General features: G+C 48.7%; 1 protein-coding gene across 1 annotated transcript in view; it reads right to left on the bottom strand.

The window, feature by feature from the left end:
* CENPF (centromere protein F) overlaps positions 1 to 20,087 on the bottom strand; it is a 421,242-nt gene that overhangs the window by 323,539 nt on the left and 77,616 nt on the right. Inside the window, exon 9 of the mRNA XM_078649780.1 lies at positions 2,831 to 2,959. Coding sequence (XP_078505906.1) covers positions 2,831 to 2,959 — 129 coding nt within the window. The remainder of the gene's footprint in view (positions 1 to 2,830; positions 2,960 to 20,087) is intronic.

The raw sequence follows: 20,087 nt of genomic DNA, 5'->3' as shown, positions 1-20,087 counted from the left end.
GCTTGAGATCATTTGTGGTGCTCTGGAAAAGTGGTATTATTCTGGCCGATTGGCAGGTTCTGTCTTCTACGTCGCTTGTACGTTGTTCCGCTTCGCCAATGCTCTTGTTCATAGAACTTATGTCCGCTCTGATTGATGTGAGCTTCAGTTGCATGGTATCGGTATTGTTTTTCGTTGAATTAGCTACGTCGTGGACTTCCGCCAGCTTTTTAAGAATCATGTCCATCATGCTAGTCAGGTCTGATTTGGCTTTAATAGGAGATTCGGGCATTGATGGTTCAGGTCTTACTTTCTTATTGTTAGACTTACTGTCCCTGTCCGTCATCTTCAGTGGGACCGGCAAGTTCGAACAGGATGGGAGAAGAGCAGGGGAAAACAAACTTGCACCGAAGGGATTTGATGATAAGCCCTTGTTTACATGCTCCTGTGCTCGAATCCCTTTACTCTGCTGTTGGTTTGATGATTTGGCTTTTCCTTAGCTGGATAGTAAAAACCTTTGTGTACTAGGACGGCTGCCGATGAAGGTGAGCACGCTGTAGCCGGTAGGTAAGTGGGCGTCTCTCGCATGGATTGTTCACTTGGTCACTACTGTGCCCTCATTATATGGTTGCAGGAGGTTGGTAGAGTGTAGGCGGCGAGACACGGTGTAGTGGCGGAAGGAGGTACAGTGTGCCGCCAGTAAGTTCATGCAAAAGGTTGAGAGGTTGGGAGGATGCAGGCCAAGATCTCACTCTAAAATACCCTTGCGAGGTGGATTCACCCAGTACAGATACAAAAGGGCGTCAGTGGCTGGAAGCAGTGGAAAGAGTCTCTGTCACCAGGCAGCAGGCCAAGATCTTACTCTAAAGTACCCTTGCGAGGTTGAACTACCCAGTAGAGATACGAAAGGGCGTCAGTGGCTGGAAGCAATGGAAAGAGTCTCTGTCACCAAGCAGTACAGGGGTGTCAAGCTGGACTCCAGTAGGTCTAGAGGGTTAGCGCGCCGCCATTATGCCGCCATTTTGAAGAACACGCTACAATGGCGTGAAAAGAGGACTCACCCCAGCACTCAGGTTGTATACGCTTGGCAAACCCTTGGCAGTCAATGTTGCAATCCCATATTTGAAGCAGGTGGGTTGTTGTTGCCTGTTGGGCACCTCAGAGTAAGGCACTGCAGATGTCAGGTAGAACGTGCTAGCAGAGTGTTAGCTGTATGGTAATCTCCTCGCGGTCACCACGTTTGTCATGGATCCTGAGGCACTCTTCGTCTCTTGCGCCTCTCGCCTCGCATATCTCGCTGGTTTATGTCCACGCCCCCGCCATTTTAAGTCAGGCTGGCTGTTGTAAAGCCGGGGCTTGTTGGGGCATGTTGAGACGCTGAGATGCAGGCGAGGGGGAGAAGCAAAGCGCTCAGCACAAACCACTGCCAGGGATCCTTGAAGAGGACTCACCCCGTGGATACGAGACACGGAGAGAGCTTGTGGCGTCGCTTACAACACCTCCGCCGCTAATTCAGGGTCAGGCAAGCCGATCGCGAAGGAGCGAGGTGAGCTTTATTTCAATATTCCATATCAGAGAGGCACTCACCATAAGGATGTTAGGCTTGCGTGGAGTAGAGGATCGGTCCATCCAGCCTAGGAAACAAGGTCCAGCGTGGGCAGATCGATGGTTAACCAGTGCCAGGAGTCAGCGCCATTTTGGGGGATCGCAGTGGGCTCCGCAGGGATACGCTTTCGGTGCCAAAATCAGTTATTTTAAGGCATCAGAAGTGCGGAATACGGGCATCGGGGTGTGCTGAAGGGCATGCGAATTCGAAGCCCGTGGTCCAGGGTTGGAGGGTGTATATTTACCTCCTGAAAAAGGATTAAGTCGATCTCCTGCGCGCCGAGCGACGGATTCAGGCAGTCATTGCCACTGCCATCCAGACATCTCATATTTTTCTCTGTGAGAAGATCCTGTCACTTGCTCATTAAACAAGTTTCACACAAATTTCTGCATTCTTCCACTGACCTTTATGCTCTGGTCGGTTGAAATGACAATTGTTTCCTGCTTATTTGCCGCTCTGCTGCTTTTTCTGCATTAAATGCATGTTAAAGTTTTGGCTTCACAGCGTATTGGGTTTTATTTTAGCAGCAGATTAGAAAATGCTCACATCACGACTCCGGCCTCTGTTACTCGTAGTTTAAGAACCCGGTTTTCTACAAAATAATTAGATCGTAACCAAAAAAATTTAGCACATACTGAAAGGTGTTGCAGACGCACGCATCAAAGGCACATCTAGTGTGAGTAAATGTGGTACCATAGAATGCATGCTATAAATCCGGCAACTTCAGCTATTAGCAGAAGCAATACAACGCAAGAGATGAAATCAATGATAGTGGAAAAAATGTAGGGCCAAAAATAAAGGGGGAAAAAGGTACTGTGGAAAAGAAAACTGCACGTTCAAGCTGGTAGAGATAGTGTGTCAGTTTTCAATCCCTAAAAAGAGAAATGATTTACGGGTGGGCAATGGGGTATATGGGTGAGGATGAGGAAAACCAACTTGGGCCAAGATTGTGCTTCGTAAGACTTCGGGCTTCCCAAGCTGTGTTTAACTCTACTATGAATAATACTGTGGTACCCCTTCCACAACCAGGGAGCGCGGGGCATTGATGGAGGAAGCAGCAAATTGTCCCATTTACTTAAAGGATTTAAAAGGAGGTAGACTGGGTAGTAGGTTTTGCTTCCCCTACCTGTGAATATGTTACACATGAAAATTTGGAGAGCTTAGCACTGTCAGTCTTGCATTGCATGTCAAGTGAACAATGTACATAACAAGTAAATATGATTTTGGAGCTTCAAGAAATCTTACTTTATCCATCTCCGCTTGAAGGCAATTATAGTCATTCTTAGCTTGCTGCAATTCTTGGGTTAGCTTGGATTTTAGTTGAGTGCACTCTTGCTCCAACATCTGCAGAGAATGTTGCTGACGTAACAGTTCCTGAAAGGAAAAGAATATCAAGGCGGGTCAGCATTTAAAGAGTAAATCAGAGGAACAGTTGCAGCATCTAATGTCTAGTCTTACATCTTATATATTTTGTAGACAGTAGGGCACAAGCACACCATAAAACATGGTTAAAGTTGAACTCAAACAAAATGGCATTACCTGATCCGAATAAATGACTCAACAACTGCAGCCTAAGCGGTCCAACTTCTTTAACTTTGGACATCTTAAGAAAAAGCCTGGTATGTGTACCTCAACATGGCTAAAGGCCAGTGAGAATGCGAAACTCCACCCAGATCTATGCATCATATCCCCTACCTGCTTTGCCTAAGTTTTTTTCATCAGTCTCTGTGAGCATACTAGATACACACATAGTAAACGCGATAGCAGATGTATCAGTGTCAAAGGGAGGACTGCTGAGGGTGCAGATCCACTCCTTCTGGAGATTAAAGAAAAGTTACTGACAGTTATAGTCTAATCATCACTAAGATTCATGCAGATAAGAATCCCTGAAACCGGGGGCGTGGCCAACGACATGGCCGAGTGAGACGTGCTCCGGCGCAGCTCCTGGCGAGCTGGATTAAATCCGACTTTCTACCGTGTCCTGAAGCCCCGTTTCTCTCATGAATTAAAGAGGAGAGGGGCCCGACTTGATTACAGGTCGGAGATTGGTGTGAAATCCCTGGACCTCAGCTGAATCAAGATGCGGACGGAAGGCCGGCCCGGCGGCGAGATCTAAGATGGCGGAGCGGCTTTGAATTTGAGAGGCAGGCCAGAAGAGGAGGAGTGCCCGAAGCGCTGGGATACCCCCTACCGATCTGAGGAAAGGATCGGAAAGGGGCTGCGGACTTGGCGGACACACCGCATGGGCGCCCCCCCCCCGCACCGTCGGATGAGGTGACGGCCTGGCGAGCGCCCGGACCTTGGGCGGCCCAGAATGTGGGCGGAACAAGATCGCGCTGCGGCGGAATTGGTCTCGCACCGCCGCGGCTGGGGGAGGCAGGCTGAGGCGGTGCCCGGAGAGTCGGAGAGGTGTCTGCGGCTGGCCCCGGCTTGATTGGAGGTGAAGGGAGACGGTGTCCCTGTGCTGGCGCTGGGCCGCCGGGACACGAAGAACGGAAGGGGCCCCCTAACCCCCCCCCCTGCAGCACACGCGGGAGCACAGGACGTGACTAGGATAAGCCTTGCGGGGGACGGTGCCCCCCCAGTGCAGGAGCGAGAGGTCTACCCCACGGATGAAAGTGTCCCCCCCCCCCCCCCCCTCTAGCCCCACGTGGACTGAGGTAGGCCTCTGAGCTGGAGGGTGCGGGTCAGGGCGAAGTTGGGAAACAGCGGCTGGGGCGGCAGAGCCTGGATGATGGCCGGTGCCCGTGGGCCCTGATGAACGAGGGAAAGCAGATCAGGCTGGCACTAGGGGAGCCAAGTGACTGCCCTGCAGTAGGTGGTGCCTCCCTGGAGGGATTTGATGAGGCCCTGGAGGTTCGCCAGAGATTATACCGGGGCGGTGAGAGGCCCCCAGCAGGTGGGTGTTGGGTCCTTCTGTCTCCCTGCAGACTGCCAGGGAACAACACGGCCTGCGCTGGGAGAAGGGAGTCGCGCTGAAAAAGTCCGTCGTGAATACTGGACGCTGGAGCTGGCCGCAGAAATGTGCAACGGAGGGAGGAACGACCCTACAAACTCGCCCCTGGACTGCTAAACCTTCCCCCCGCCCATATGCACCCCCGGCTATACTAGATCAAGTGTAGGTAAAGGCGCTGACGCAGAGGACACGCGGTGATATAACTGGGTGTGTTGAGAGTCATTAACACCTACGGGGGCCCAGAGTGTGTAGTTGAGGGTCGGTGTCTGCGCCAGACGACTGCCATCCGGCTGCAGACAGAATGGGGAAGAAAGACACGGTCCCCAGGACTCCTAGGCAGGGGACCATAGAACGATATGCCACGGTCCAGCCTCAGTCGGGGGCCTCAGCCCCGGGACCACGCTCGGACACTGACCTATTGATGGAGTCGATTCAAGCGTCTAGGACGGACATACAAGAGTCCTGTTCAGCATTGGAGGTTAAGATCGGAGAGGTGGGGTCGGAGGTAACACTACTACGACAAGATTTCCGGAATCTCTCCGAGAGAGTGGCCACAGCGGAAACGCGGATAGGTGAGACAGAGGATTCGCTCAACGCCCTTCGAAAAGACATGGCGGAAACCAGGCCTCACATCGCCAACTACTCTGGAAGGTGGACGATGCCGAAAATAGGGCCAGGCGCAACAACCTCCGCTTTGTAGGCTTTAGGGAGGGAATTGAAGGGGTCGACATGGTGACATTCCTATATACCTGGATCCGGAAGACCTTCTCAAAGGTACAATTCTCGAACTGTTTAGTGATTGAAAGGGCCCATAGGGCACTGCTGGTGAAACCGCCGGAGGGGGCACGGCCGCGGCCAGTCATAGCCCGTTTTCTCAATTTTTCTGACAGAGACCTGATTCTAAAGGAGGCTAGAAAGATAGGGGAGATTCGTATTGAAAACACCAGCATCATGATCTTCCCTGATTATAGTCAGGAGGTGCAAAAGCAGCGGCGATCCTTCGATGCAGTGACGAGGAAGCTAAGAGACTTAAATATTCAATATATGCTGTTATTTCCGGCAAAGTTGAAAGTAATCTACAAGAAACGAACGCACTTCTTCACTCATCCAGACGACGCGTGGCAGTGGTTGGAGGAACGCCCCGCTTCCCGCAGTTTGACGGCAGGGGCCGCGGACGCAGTACCTCGAAGGACGCCGACCGGATTTCAGTCGAAAGACCGAAGGCGCAGAGAACCAGGAAACCAAGGACCAGGAGGACACTGCAGACGACGCCGTACCCAGGTCCCTCCACAACGGGTCGCCAAAGGAGGAATTCAGACTCACCTGGAGGGAGGGGTGCGGTGGGATCCAGGTTCAGCTGCCTGGGGAGAAGGGCCCGCTCGGAAGGAGAGGAAGACACGGTGGGCCGCTCCTCGGGGGACGAGGAAGAAGATGGGGCTGGATCCCTGCACCCCTTGGTAGCAGCAATCCGAGAAATGGAACAAGACACACCGGATCAGGCGGTAGACCTGAGAACGGAATCACAATACTCCCATTCTTGAGCGGTGGCAGATATGGACATCGGAAGTTACAGCTCATAGCCACGGAGCACGCAAGTTAACACATCTCAACCCCTTACTTTCTCTTTTTCTTTCTCTTTTCTTTTCTGGCATTTTGTTGTATTGTATTTGTTCTGTGCCAGTGTGTTGCTTTTGCTGGGTAGAAAGGACGGAGAAGGGTTGTATGCTCCTTGATTGGATCAAGAGACTAGGTTAAGGGGGGGGATACGTGGGAAGGTGACAGACCTTCTCTATCGACGGTCCTGATTCCTTGGATGATGGGATTGAAGGGAGGGAAAGGTGGGGTGGGGGAGGGTAGGGGGAGTTACGACAGTTCCAAGTTCAGGGGAGTTGGGGTGGGGGAGGGGATGGGGGGGTTGCAGCACGTCATCACGCTCACATGCACTGATTCCCAGATCTATACATCGCCAACGCGCCAGCTCGCTGGGACATACAATACGTCACAAGATGTCGGATAGGCAGAGGGATGCAACATCGAAACCTGGAGGAATTCTCAGTACTAACATGGAATGTGAATGGGCTGGGTAGCAAACTCAAACGGGGCCTGGTAAATGCTTATGTGAAGAGGGTGGGTCCGGACCTTGTCCTGCTGCAAGAAACTCACCTCCTGGGCACCAAGTGTGTCTTCCTAGCGAGAGGACAATATAAGGTCCTCGCACATGCGGGATTCACAAAAGGCTCGAGAGGGGTGGCCATACTGATAAGAGTCAACCATTCCGGGTAGCGCAGGTTTGGGCAGACACACAAGGAACATATGTAGGGGTGCGAGGCACGTGGAGGAGGAAGGAATACCTTCTAATATCAACATATGCCCCTCCGAAATTGCAGGCAGTCACACTGCATGGGGTCACAGATATCCTTCTTAGCACATCGGATACCATACAGATACTGGGGGTGACTTTATCGACGTGTTGTTCCCATCCATTGATAGAACGGGAGACAGACTGAATGATCAGGCTCAGACCCGCCTCTCTCGTATGGTTAGCGTGGTAGGGCTGATGGATGTATGGAGGTGGCTGCACCCGGAAGACAAGGCATACTCCTTCTCTGGATCCCATAAGGTCTATTCCAGGCTGGACTATATCTTTATGGCTAGGCACATTGTGTCCAGAGAGGATGTAGCAGAATATAAGGCCAGGGGGATATCAGACCACACGCCACTCCTAGTGACAGTGGGACGGAAGGCACGACACCGACAGGGGCAGAGGAGATTGGCGGCCTGGGACTTGCAAGACCCGTCCGTGATGAAGGGCTTGAGAGCGGATGTTAAGGTCTACATAACTGAAAATTTGGGCTCAGTCTCGTCGAGGGTTGTCTTCTGGGAGGCCTTCAAGGCGGTCATGAGAGATAGAATCCAGAATAGACTGGCAGAGAGGAATAGGGACACCCAGAGAGAGCTAGAGGGGATGGAGATTCAAATCCTGGCCCTGGAAAGGGAATACCAAGATGGAAAGGGAATACCAATATAGCAAGGGTGTGACGTCGCTTTGAAAACTGACTGATGTGCAAAGACATTATAGGGACGTGGTGACGAAGGAGGCCAAGACGCAGGCGATGGCGACGCTGCATCGTTTGTATGATGTGGGGGACAAGTCTGGAAAATTGATGGCCTGGCTAAGTAGGAAAGAGAGAGAAGCGATGTGGATTGACCAAGCCAGAGATGACCATGGAAATCTCGCGGTGACAGATGGCCACATTGCAGAGGTGTTTGCGGACCACTACCGGCACTTTTATGCAAGGAGAGAGCTGGGAACACAGGAGGAAGCTATGTCCTATATGGAGCACATAGAGCTCCCGAGATTGTTAGATGCAGACATACAAGAGTTGGAGGCCCCACTTACACTTGAAGAACTTAAGAAGGCCATAGGTAAGCTGCGTGCCGCAAAAGTCCCTGGCCCGAATGGGTTCCCGGCAGAGTTCTTCAAAAATACGAAAGACCTTCTAGCACTTCACATACTGGGGCTGTTTGAGGAAGCGGCTCAAACAGGAAACCTCCCTCCAGACCTGCGCATGGCCACAATTCTCCAGATAGTCAAAGAGGGCAAGCCACCGGAGGATTGCTCCTCATATCGGCCCATATCTATATTGAATATCGAAGTTAAACTACTGGCAACAGTGTTAGCACTCAGACTACGAAGGGTGATCCCGGACTTGGTACATCTGGACCAGACGGGGTTCTTACCAGGAAGGGCCACCAGGTTCAATTTACGTAGGACTCATAACTGGCTGCAGGAGGTGGGTAAAAGGCAGGACCCTCACTGGTTCCTTTCGCTTGACGCGAAAAAAGCATTGGACGCTGTGCATTGGACGTTCCTGGATGGGGTACTGGTCCGAATGGGGTTTGGTCCGCAAATCAGGCAGTGGATACGACTCTTACACACTGATCCCAGGGCAAGGGTCAAAGTAAACGGAGTCCCGTCACAGGATTTCCCGGTACAGCGGGGAACGAGACAAGGGTGCCCCCTGTCCCCATTGCTTTTCACGCTGACAATAGAGGTACTGGCAGCGATGGTTCGTCAACACCCGGAGATACGAGGTTTTGGGGTAGGCCCCCGAGAGGTGGAAGAGGAAAAAATATCATTATACGCGGATGATGTGCTATTGTATGTTACGCACCCGGAGACAACAATACCGGTGCTCTTTTCGGAGCTTGAACGCTATGGAGCGCACTCAGGATATAAGATTAACTGGCACAAATCGATCATATACGACCCTAGTGGCAGGGAACAGTGGACGAACCTCCCGGACAGGCTACAGATGACAGTGGAGGGGTTGGTATACCTCGGAGTGTTTGTCACAATGGATAGGAATCGCTCGTGCGATAGGAATGTCAGCCGGGTGGTGCGGAACTTTATAGAAGACGCGAATAGATGGAGGCTACTGCCCCTGACGATCCTGGGTCGCGCGGCCATGTTCAAAATGGTGACGTTACCTAAGCTCCTGTGTGCGTTCCAAAACGAATACTACCCTCTCCCACGACGGGTGTTTACAGATATAAATTCGGGAGTCCGTTCCTTTCCATGACTGGGTAAACAGCCTAGGGTAGCATTGTCGACACTCCAAAGGCACCAATACAGTGGAGGGATTTCTCTCCCCAATGTGGAGGCGTATTATTGGGCAGAACACCTAATAACAATAAATGACTGGGTTCACGCCTCTGCCACTCACCCCACGTATGCACTGGAAAGAAGTGCTATGGGTAATCGTCCATATACCTATTACCTATATGGGGGTAAAGGGAGGGGGAGACTGCTGCCGGCCACTAGATTGACACTGATGATATGGAATAGGGCGACTAAGACTATAGGTTGGGAGCGGAAGCTTACTAGACAAACGCCATTATGGCATTGCACCTGGCTGAGGGAACTGACTAAATTGAAAGGGTTCAAGGGATGGGACGATATAGGTATCTCAACGATAGGGGACGTGACCGTAAGAGGCGTCTTAAAATCATTCCAGACATTGACGGAATTTGGACTGCTCCCCACACAATACTTGAAATATGCACAGTTGCGCCACGCGTGGCAGGCGGAGGGGATACCAGAGGACACCCTGCCCGAGTATGCCCCCCTGGAGGGTAGATTGCTACAAGAATCTATACCTGAAAAGGCAGTCTCACTAACATACCGGACTATTATGAATAATATGCCTGATGGTCTGGACACTCAGAGCAAAATGGGAGGGAGAGGTAGGAGAGCTGGACTTGGTAGATTGGGACACTGTCCTCATGCATCCAAGGGAGGTAGCCATTAAGTCCCGGCTGAGACTTATACAATTTAATGTATTACACAGAACTTATTTTGATAGGGTGCGACTATACAAAATGGGGAAGGTAGGAGACACTAATTGCCTCAGATGCAGACAGGATAGAGGGAGATTTTTTCCATATACTATGGTCCTGCCCTAGGATCCAAACATTCTGGTGGGAGATACTGAAGGAGTTGGCAGCGGGACTGGAAGCTCCCCTATCAATGGATCCTAGGCTAGTTTTACTAGGCATGACTAATGAGATAGATCTGGCGCGCCCACTACTAATTTTCCTGGTCCTGGCCCTGGTGGTGGCTAAAAGAGATGTTGCAAAGTACTGGGGGGCGAGTACGACACCGCAGATTGAGGAATGGAGGAGGGGTATGGACCTCTATATGACGGCAGAAAGGGTCACATATAAGGCGAGAGGCTGCCCTAAGAAATTTGGAAGAGTCTGGAATAAATGGAGGAAGTACCATGGCCTTAATGGGGGACTGTAGAGGGTACCGGGGATAGGGCACTCCTAGGGCACAGAAGTGTTATGGGGACACAAGACACTGCAATGTGGACAGTGATGGAGTTTGAAGCATTGAGCTGGACTAAAGATTGGACTGCATTATTGCTGTTTTTTTACAGACATAAGGCGGGGGGTGGAGGTGTGGGAGAAGGGGGATGTTGATGGATGACAACGTAATTTTACCATTGTTTCAGGAACAAAATGCAAATAAAAATATTTATAAAAATTTTTTAAAAAAGAATCCCTGAAACCTTCTCAAATACCAGTAAAGATAATATTTTTTGTTTCAGTCACTGGGACTCAGGCATTTTATTGTTTGAAATTCTACCCCGTGAGCTTTCCCACAAAAGATTGTCCCAAATGCAATTTACTCAATCAAAATAAAGCAGTTTTGTCTCACATGGAAATTAAGGAAGTCTGCATTGGAAATTAATATAAAGTAGATGCACAGAATGCAATTTTAATTCTTTACAGATAGAGTCTAAAATGTTCACGTGTGCAGCAAGAGCATCTGAAGTGAATAACCAGATAAGCCAAGTTATTCTGTAAACTTTGAGGTGGTTATCTATACTTGCTACTCTTTAACAGCACCACAGAGCAGAAGTGCCAAGAATAAATGAGGATACATTTTTATAACCTATGAGACCATAAACTGCTGCATTAGCATCTAAATGGATATCTCTAGATGAATAGTTCCCTTCATAAAATTCCTCTGAAAAATTAAAACCTGCTTTTCTGGCACATTCTTCTGAGAACTCAACCAGGCTTAAGAGACAGCTGTTTTATCCTTCCATAGTTGTGGAGTTTGGAAACTTTTAAAGACTAGGAAGGATAAAACAGCTGTCTTTTAAGTCTGGTTGAGTTCTCAGAAGAATGTGCCAGAAAAGCAGGATTTAATTTTTCAGAGGAATTGTATGCAGGGAACTATTCATCTAGAGATACCCATTTAGATGCTAATGCAGCGATTTATGGTCTCATAGGTTATAAAAATGTATCCTCATTTATTCTTGGCAAGGCTGTATTACAAAACCCAATTTACAATCGGTGTTGTAGCACCTGTTCTGCTGTAAATCTTCTTTTTGGAAAAGAGATGGAGACAAGGCATACATCGGTAGACAAGATGGATGCATATGCAAGAAGACCTGCATTTGGAACACTGTATAGGACTCGCGGTCTATTTAAAAAGGAGCTTAATAACTTTAACGGTGACACTGCACATCGACTTCACTTTTATTCAAGAAATATAAGCCTTGCACATCTTTGTTTTCTACAAACGTTTGGTTCACTATAGTTCTCCTTATCCTACTCCGCCCTTTTAACTGCATCTTTCCTTTTCAATGTTGGGGTAGTGCGAAAACGCACTATAATCTCTTCTTAGTACACTCCTTTCTCGTATCTCCTTGGGAAGTACACTTGCTACTTTTTCTATTTTTCTCCCTCAACTGTGCTTTCCACTTCCTGCCACTCATTCACAAATAAATATTACAGCTATGACCCCTGCCAAAGGCATGACACCAATGCACTTTTTCCTTTTTCCTTTGCCTGTTCTTCCCCCTGAAGCAGATTCTTCCCCAAAACAGGAATGCAGTCTGTTGGTAGCTGTGTTGTGCCTCGGGTTTCTCCGACTTGGTTGTGTGCTTCTGCATAGTATAGACCTCTTAGTAAACTGCTGGGTTTGGTTCTGATACTAGGTTTAGATTTTTTTCCCCCTGAGGTGGACACTCCATACAGTGCCTCAAATGTTCATCACATATTAATCTCATCCAAGCTGGCCATACTGAATGAATAAATAAATGAAATAATGCATGCCCCAGGAGGGCATACTGGTGCAGATGTGGAAAGAGGCATCCGGGAAAAGGCAGAAGGTGGCATTGCTGGAATAGCCAAGTTTCGTAAAAGAAGTGACAGTGGGAGCAGCGTGAATGAGACTGTAAAGAGAATTCCAGCTTCAAGGAGCAAGGCGGAAGAAGGAGCGTTCGCCCAGTCGACTCCTCCTTACTGTGGGAACTTGAAAAGGGAAGGCCGATGAGGATCGGAGTAGGCAGGAAGGAAAGTAAAGGTTAAGTAGTAGTGCAGAGATAACTGGGTCCAAGTTGATGGTATACTTTGTTGATGAGGCTGTGTGATTTAAAATTGCCTTTTTCCAAATGGCAAAGGAGGGTGTAGGAAGATGGCTCTATATATACTATATCAAAAAGAGATATCGTGTGCACAGAGTACAATAAGACCTCAAAGATATGGCAGAGGTTAAAGTAGATAATACCTTACTCTCAATTTTGCAGTAGCTGGGCTGAGCAGTTCGGTATACCAAAATGTATTATGAGTGCATTGGTTCTACACACTCATACAAAGCAGGAACAAGAAATGACTAACTCCAGGTCAATGTTTATAAAAATAATATTATTTTATTTTAGGAACCAGGTGGAACTCAGTTTACAGGTAAGAAGATTTTTCAGTTATGCAATATTTTAAATATACAGCTGGAAAATGTTTGTAGAAGCATTAGGAAAAATGTACAGGTGTATGAAATACTTTTCAATATCAAGAAGTTACTTAGTCCAGTTCTCAGGATCAACAAAGAGAAAAAACACTGCAGTCCTATGGGAGGCAAGACAGGTAAGAAACGTACAGGTAAGTACACTACTTTCAGGTTCAGTCTCTGGGGTGGACAACCAACACAGGGCAGGGGTTAGAAAGACACCAGGGGTGCACCCTCAGCGGCACAGGGGCGGACAGGTGCAGAGATCAAAGGAGGTGTCCGCGCCCAATGCAGGTCTATGGAGACAGGGGGTACTCAGTAGAGCACCGGTTGCCGGTCAAGACCTGCGGTTTCAGGGCAAGGGCCCTGGGTTCAAAGACGACACAAAGGGGGCCACAAGTTGCTACCCAGTGGAAGTCAAAGAGGATCTTCAGTTGAGCAAAAAGGCTGCAGGCTTGGACCAGAAGACTGGCTGAATGGAACCAATGACTGGAGAGGTACGGATAGTTGCTGGACACCGTCAGGCGGGCACCCCAAGGCCTGGGGGTTGTCTTTCGGTGTCAGGTTTCTTTCACCGGATCCCGTCACGGTCAGGTAGACCCTTCAAGATGAGGCTGCAAGTGTCGTAGGGAAGCTCAGGAGAGGTAGTCCAACGCTGGATCCCCCAGGTCAGAGTCGCTGGGGAGACATCACTGAATCGTTGGGCCTCCTGGACTCGGGCTGAGGGCGATGGGTGCATAGTGGTGAGGACTCACTGTTCCAGGCAGCACTGGAGTCCTTGTTGGAGGTTACTTTTGCTGGACAAATCCGGTGTCCACGGGAGACAGAGTCCTTATTGAAGGCAGCTCAGCTCTCTGGAGTTGCTGGAGAGATGTTGGCCGCGGGACACGCAGATTTCTTTGAGCGGGGTCACTGGAGGAGACAGGCCAGTAGACTGGGGCCTGAGTGAGTTGTCGTCTACTCCACTGCTGCATGGCTCTTAAGACCTTCTTCGCAAATCGACGAATCTGAGGAACATGGTACAGGGGAGCCCTCAAAAATTAAATTTAAGGGCGTTACTGTGGTTGGAGGGCAGTAGCCAATGGCTTCTGTCCCCTATGGTGAATACACTCATCAAGTGCCCCCTCCCTTTGGGGACCTACTGGTCCTAATTCTCCAAACCAAGATGGAAGATTCTGAGGAAAAGGGTTCACCTCAGCTCCTGGCCACCCTAGGGGTGTGCCAAGCCAAGGTGGACACTCCTACCCTGCTTACCAATTTTCACACCTGTCCTGCCGTGGGGGATAGGTTATGAGGCAGGTATCTACACTAATGGGAGCTGCCCAAATCAGCATAGAACAAGGTGAGAGCCTTTAATACTCACTGCCAAGTGATGCTGTTCCTACAAGAGGGAGGCGTGAAGCCCCTCCACCCAGGGCAGGCTTTGTTTCTGACCTCCAAGAGCACAAAGGTTATCACCCCCATGAGGTCAGAAACCTGTCTGGTAATGGCTGGCTGATAGAGACCAGTTAGCAAATACAGTAGAAGCTGGTCGTTTTTCACGGGACATCTCTAAGATGCCCTCTGAGTGCATTTGATAATAAATCCAACACTGGCATCAGTGTGCATTTATTATGCTGAGAAGTTTGATACCAAACTTCTCGGACTTCAGTAAAGCCATCATGGAGCTGTGGAGTTAGTGTTGACAGACTCCCAGCCTGTGTACTCAAAATGGCTTCACTGCACTTAAAAGTGTCCAAGAACGGACTCGGACACTGTAGAAGCATATTCCTCATGCAGCTATGTCCTCACCTGCGGTATAGTGCACCCTGCCCTAGGGCTGTACGGCCTGCCGGGAAAGAGGGTGGGGGAGGGGAATAACCTTTGCCAAAGGCATAGCACCCAGGCAGGTGTGCCATGTTGACTCTTTTAGTTTAGTTACACCAAAACAAGCAGTCTGCAATGGCAATGTATATGTGTTAGGTGAGGGGTCTCTAAGGGTGGCAGCCCTTAGAGGCCCTCTCTGGTCAAAAGGCCCTTGGTACCAGTGGTACATTTTACAAATGACTTATATGGGGGACAGAGGGGTGCCAATTGTGAAAACAAATGTACTGTTTTTGGAATGAAAACAGGCCCTGGGAACCTGAATGTGGCATAAAGTGTGTGTGTGTGGGAGGGGGGGGGGGGATCATTGCAACAGAAACCCACTTTCCTACAGGAGGCCAAAAGAATCTGGTGCGCCGTAGTCCAGTGAATTACCTGGAGCCACTGAAGCAGATAGTCAGGCAAGCCAAAGTAAAGGGAGTTGCCACTGAAGAAAATTTTTTGATTTTTTTGTTGTTGAGTTTGGAGCAGTTAATCCTCATCCAAGTAGAAAAAGCAGTCACGCATAACAAGAAGCATTCGCATATACCATGGTTCTTGTTGGAAATGGGAATGATAATTTGGGTTTTGTTAGCATAAACCCAAATTAACGAATTACCAAGGTGAGGGGAGCAATGTAAAGATTGAAGATCGAGAGAGGAGCTCTGCGCGACTCTACAAGAGACTATGTAAAAGGATGGCCAAATAGGTGAGAGCAGAATGACTTGAGACCAATGTAGGAGGCTGTCTTTGTATATGGTATGTCACTTGGTGGTTATACCGTGCACAGAGTCCGAGGGTTCTCCAAAACTGTACAGGGCTCAATGTAAAAGCCAAAGTGCTCTATTAGTGGTAGTATGTGCAAGCAGCCTTAGGCTTAACACAGAGGAGTGGAAGACATTTACTGCACAACATTGACCAATAATGGACACACAACTCAAAAAGGAGATCCACACCAATTTTAGAAAAATAAGCTTTGTTTGTACTTTATTTTAAGATCAAGGTCTTCGCAAAAAGGCAAGTACGTTTTTAACTAAAAATACTTTTTTCTTTCAAAAGCAGACCCTGTTGCAATTTCTAAACAGTTCAAAGTTATCCTATGGGGAAAAAACAATTATGCGGTTAAACAGGTAAGTTGGGGGGAGGCACAATGCAGCACCAAAAACATACACCACCAGAGGAACAGGGGCAGCAGGGTGAAGGGCGTACTTTCAGCATTGGGCACCGAATGCTTTTCAATGGAGATTTTGCTTTCAACAAACAGGCTGCAGGCGTTGCACTAGAGGTGTTTAAAAACATCCTCGGGATTCCGTGAGGCCCAACTGCAGGTATTTCGGCGGGCTCTAGAGTTATATGACAATGCATCTATAACCAGCCCCCCCACGGTCTCCATGGGGCGAAACGTCAGTTTCCCCCAAAAGAATTTACTTACACAGAAGGCTGTAAGGGTTCCGAACGGTAAGTACAAGGTCTGGCGATTTGTTGAATCAGGGAATGGTGCGCCTTAGCGTGCGCAGACCTCCCGGTTCATACACTTGGTCCTGATGAAAACCTTGCACTGTCATTTTTAAAGGTTGAAACATGTTGACCATATTTTCACGAAAAGACTGATACTTCCTGGTCAATTAAGCCAATATAAGTATCTCACTTGGTTTTTAACTGTGTCTTGCGATTCCAAATAATAATTTTAGGGAGTACAACAAAGACATTTTTAACTCACACCTTCACACTTCCCAAAAAAACCAGCTCCGCTGCATTTACAGGCGTCGAAGCACACCCAAGTGGCACTCCGTCACTTGGGTGGACCCCCGATGATGAAGCATGTCACCAACTAGGTTGGTGAGTGAGGGGTTTCTTGAATAAAGAAATAATTATTTCTTTACTGTATCTCTCTCCACTTCTACAAATCACTAGGAAGCTGTATCCTGGGGATACTCCCTCTTTGTTTTTGATATGTTGCACTAGAGGTTACAGGAGGGAGACCAATGACAGCAAAGGTAAGTAGAGAGGTTGAGGGTCGAAGGGGCCCAAAGATTCCGCTCACCAAGGCGTAGAGGCTTCTGATGCAGGGGTGCCTTTAGATGTCGGCGTTCTCTCACCAAAGCTAGTCGGGGAGCATCTGATTCAGGCTGCAGGCTTCGTCGTGGAGTGCAGGACGGTTCAGCCAATACTGGACTTGACGTCAGGATCGCTGGGGAACCTGTTCTGTGTCGGTGGGCCATCTGGCCACGGGTTGTAGGCATCAGATGCAGAGTGAACAGGACTCACGGATCAGGGCACCGGAGTCCTTTGTGTTGTGTTCTTGGGGGCAGAAACGCTGTCCTTGGAAGACTTGTTTTTTTCTGAAGTTCAGGCAGTCTTTCCCGGGTTTCTGACTACATGACAGGCGTTGTCTTCTTGCAAGGTCTTGGAAGCTGGAGACAGGCTGGTAGGACTGGGGCCAAGTCAGTAGTCTTCTTCAGGGCTTCGCTGTACAACATCTTCTTTGTCCTTCTTAGGACGCAGGTAACTAACTACAAGGTCTGAGGGAGCCTAAATACTAGATTTAGAGGACGTTTTAGGGGAATAGCAGGTAGAGCAAATGGGCACCTTACCTGCGGTGACTAAACCCTTTATTATGCCACCCTCCTGTGGGAGAGGGCATAGTCCTAGCTCTGATTGGAGGAGTCCCTTCATCTTGAAGATGGAGGGGACTGTAAAGTGTGTTCAACTTCACCTCCTCCTCCTGAGGGGTGGAGTTGCCAAATGTGGGCACATCTCCTAGACTTTTTTATACATTTTCTTGCTGATTTTCCTGTCCAACGTGGGGGTGTAAACTGGGGCTGCCATCTGCTGCTAGCAGCAGAGGCTGGGGATCGCAATACAAAGGCGGCAAGCCTTTGAATTTTCCCCTTCGAGCACAGAGCCCATCTTGGGAGAGGATGCGAGAGACCTCTGCTCAGGATGTGCATTATTTCTGGTCCCAGAGAGCAGAGGCTCTCCACACAGGGGTCCAGAAACATGTCTGTGTGTGGCAGGCTGCCTAAAGCCAGTCAGTCACCACACCAGGGTCAGGAGGCTTTCAGGGGGCACCTCTGAGGCGCCCTCCGAGTACATGTTTTAATAAAGCTCACACTGGCATTGGTGTAGATTTATTACAAGGAGTTGTTCGATACCAAACACTCCTGGTTTCAGCGAAGTCATCATGGAACTAAAGTTGTCCAGTTTCCAGCCCATGTGCTCCTTATGGGTTCCCTAGCACTTACAATATTTGAGACTTTACTTAAGTATTGTAGGGGCATATCTACTCATGCAGATATGCCCTCACCTCTAGTATAGTGCACCCTACCTTAGGGCTGTAAAGCCTGCGAGAGGGGTGACTTACCTACCAGCAGAGCTGGCTGGCATGGCACCCAGGTAGGGTGTCATGTCTATTTTTCAGTTTTTCACCTCACAAGGGCATGCAAGCTGCAGTGGCATGGTCCTAGTGCTCGGGTTCCAGGGACCCTCTTCAGCGTCCAGGACCTAGGTACCCAGGGTACCCCTTACTAGGGACTTACAGGGGGCAGAAGTACTAATTCTGGCTATGTTTTAGGGAAGAAGCACTGGCATAGGGGACCTGGTTGACAGGGACCCTGTGCACTACAATCGAAACCACATATAATAACAGGCAACCATGTCAAAAGAGGCACTTTTTCACAACTGGTTACCCAGAAGAGAGAAGAACCACTTAAAAGCATTAAAAGAGATTTCACTGTCAAAGAGGCACTTTTTAAAAATCGTATGAGAGACCATAAAAAGGCTCCGGAAAGGTCTAACAAGACCACTGCTGCAGCGTCTCATTTTTTAAGGAGGTTCGGGATAACATCAGGGACGGCCAGCATGGCAGTTTCTGTGCTATAATTGAGAAGGAAACTGGACTGTATGTGATACAGAAAATTGTTAGACTCGAGGTAGGAAGAAAGCTGGTTTAAGGAAGGAAGAGCAAGGATGGAAATGGCACAATAATTACTAAGTAAGCTAGAATCTGGAGAAGGCTTTTTTATAGCAGAATAACCATGGCATGTTTCCAGCTACAAGGTACCTAATCAGAGGATAATTGCAGAGAATAAACAGAGGGTATGGAGTTAAAGTCGGATTGGATTTTATACATTTTGTCAAGAAAGGCAAGGAATAACTTGTCACAGAGTTTTGGACAAGGATATGGCATAATGGCAAACTGCAGGATAGAGAAACAAACAGGATACAAAGACCAATCCTCAAACCAGGCTTTTGGCGACTTCAAGAAGTGGCAATGTGTAAAGTATTTATGCAGTACACAAGCAGAAATAAAAAGAAAACACAATACAAGAAAAATCCCACACCAATTAAAAAAAACTTGTTAAGCAAGAATAGGTCAAAGTAAAAAACATGTCTGACAGCGAAGGAGAGCGGGTCAGATAAGATAAGTGGATTGTGCCTGGTTGGCGCTTACCATCGGACTTAGAAGAAATTTTAAAGAAAATGTTCTGAGGAAGTAGACTTCAGCGGGGAAAGGATGAAGGGGTGTCCGAGGCAGGATTATAGTCATTGAAGAGCCACTAGAGGAAGTTGTAGTGACGTTTTGAAGATTTATTCTTTCGGACAGTCTCTTTCCTGCAGGAAAATCTCATGTGGGACGAGGCTGCATCCAACGAGAGTTGCAGAAGGCTGCATAGCCCTTTGCCGAAAGACGGTTGAATAGGATTTGCTGCTGCGGAGAAGAACGTAGCAGGAGCTGCTGTGAAGTCAGGCCAACCGGCGATGCACCGTGGACAGATAGACAAGCAGGTTGGCCTCAGTGTTCTCTATGTTCTCAGAGAAGTTTTAAGCCAATAATTTTAAAGTCCCAGTTTGGGATTTTAGCTATCTGGGCACATTTAGCACCGCAACCAAGGATGGAGGACAAGGGGGCACCACTTGGGTAGTTAGGACTTACTCAGGCTGGATTCAAGATGGTTGGAGCCTTCCCTATGCCCGAGCCTCTGATCAGGAGGCCAACCAACTAGCCATTGGAGTCATTCTGCTGGTCCTGGGTTCAGGTATTGAAACAAAGGCTCAAGCAGAAGGCAGGCCTTTGATGGTTCAAGGCAGACTTCAGGTAGAAAAGCAGTCCTTGTCGGTGCATCAAGGCACACAGCAGGTCACAGCAGCAGGCAGTCCTCTGAAAGTCCTTCAACAGGTCCAGAAAGTGAACTGAAGGGTGGGTCTCGGGGTCCCATTGTTATACCTTGTGCCGCCTTTGAAGTAGAGGTTTGTAATAAATTCCCAATGAAGTGCTTGAAGTTTCTAACTCACCAGCCCTGCCTCCTGCCTGTCCATATGTACAATGCAGATGTGACTAATTCTTTGTGTGAAAGCAGAGCACAACCTATTCAGTTGAAAGTGGGGCTGTTGCCCCTCTC

Source organism: Lissotriton helveticus, chromosome 6, assembly GCF_964261635.1.
Source record: "Lissotriton helveticus chromosome 6, aLisHel1.1, whole genome shotgun sequence".
NCBI lineage: Eukaryota > Metazoa > Chordata > Amphibia > Caudata > Salamandridae > Lissotriton > Lissotriton helveticus.
Note: the sequence above shows the minus strand (reverse complement) of the source record. Positions and strands in the feature narration are given on the sequence as shown.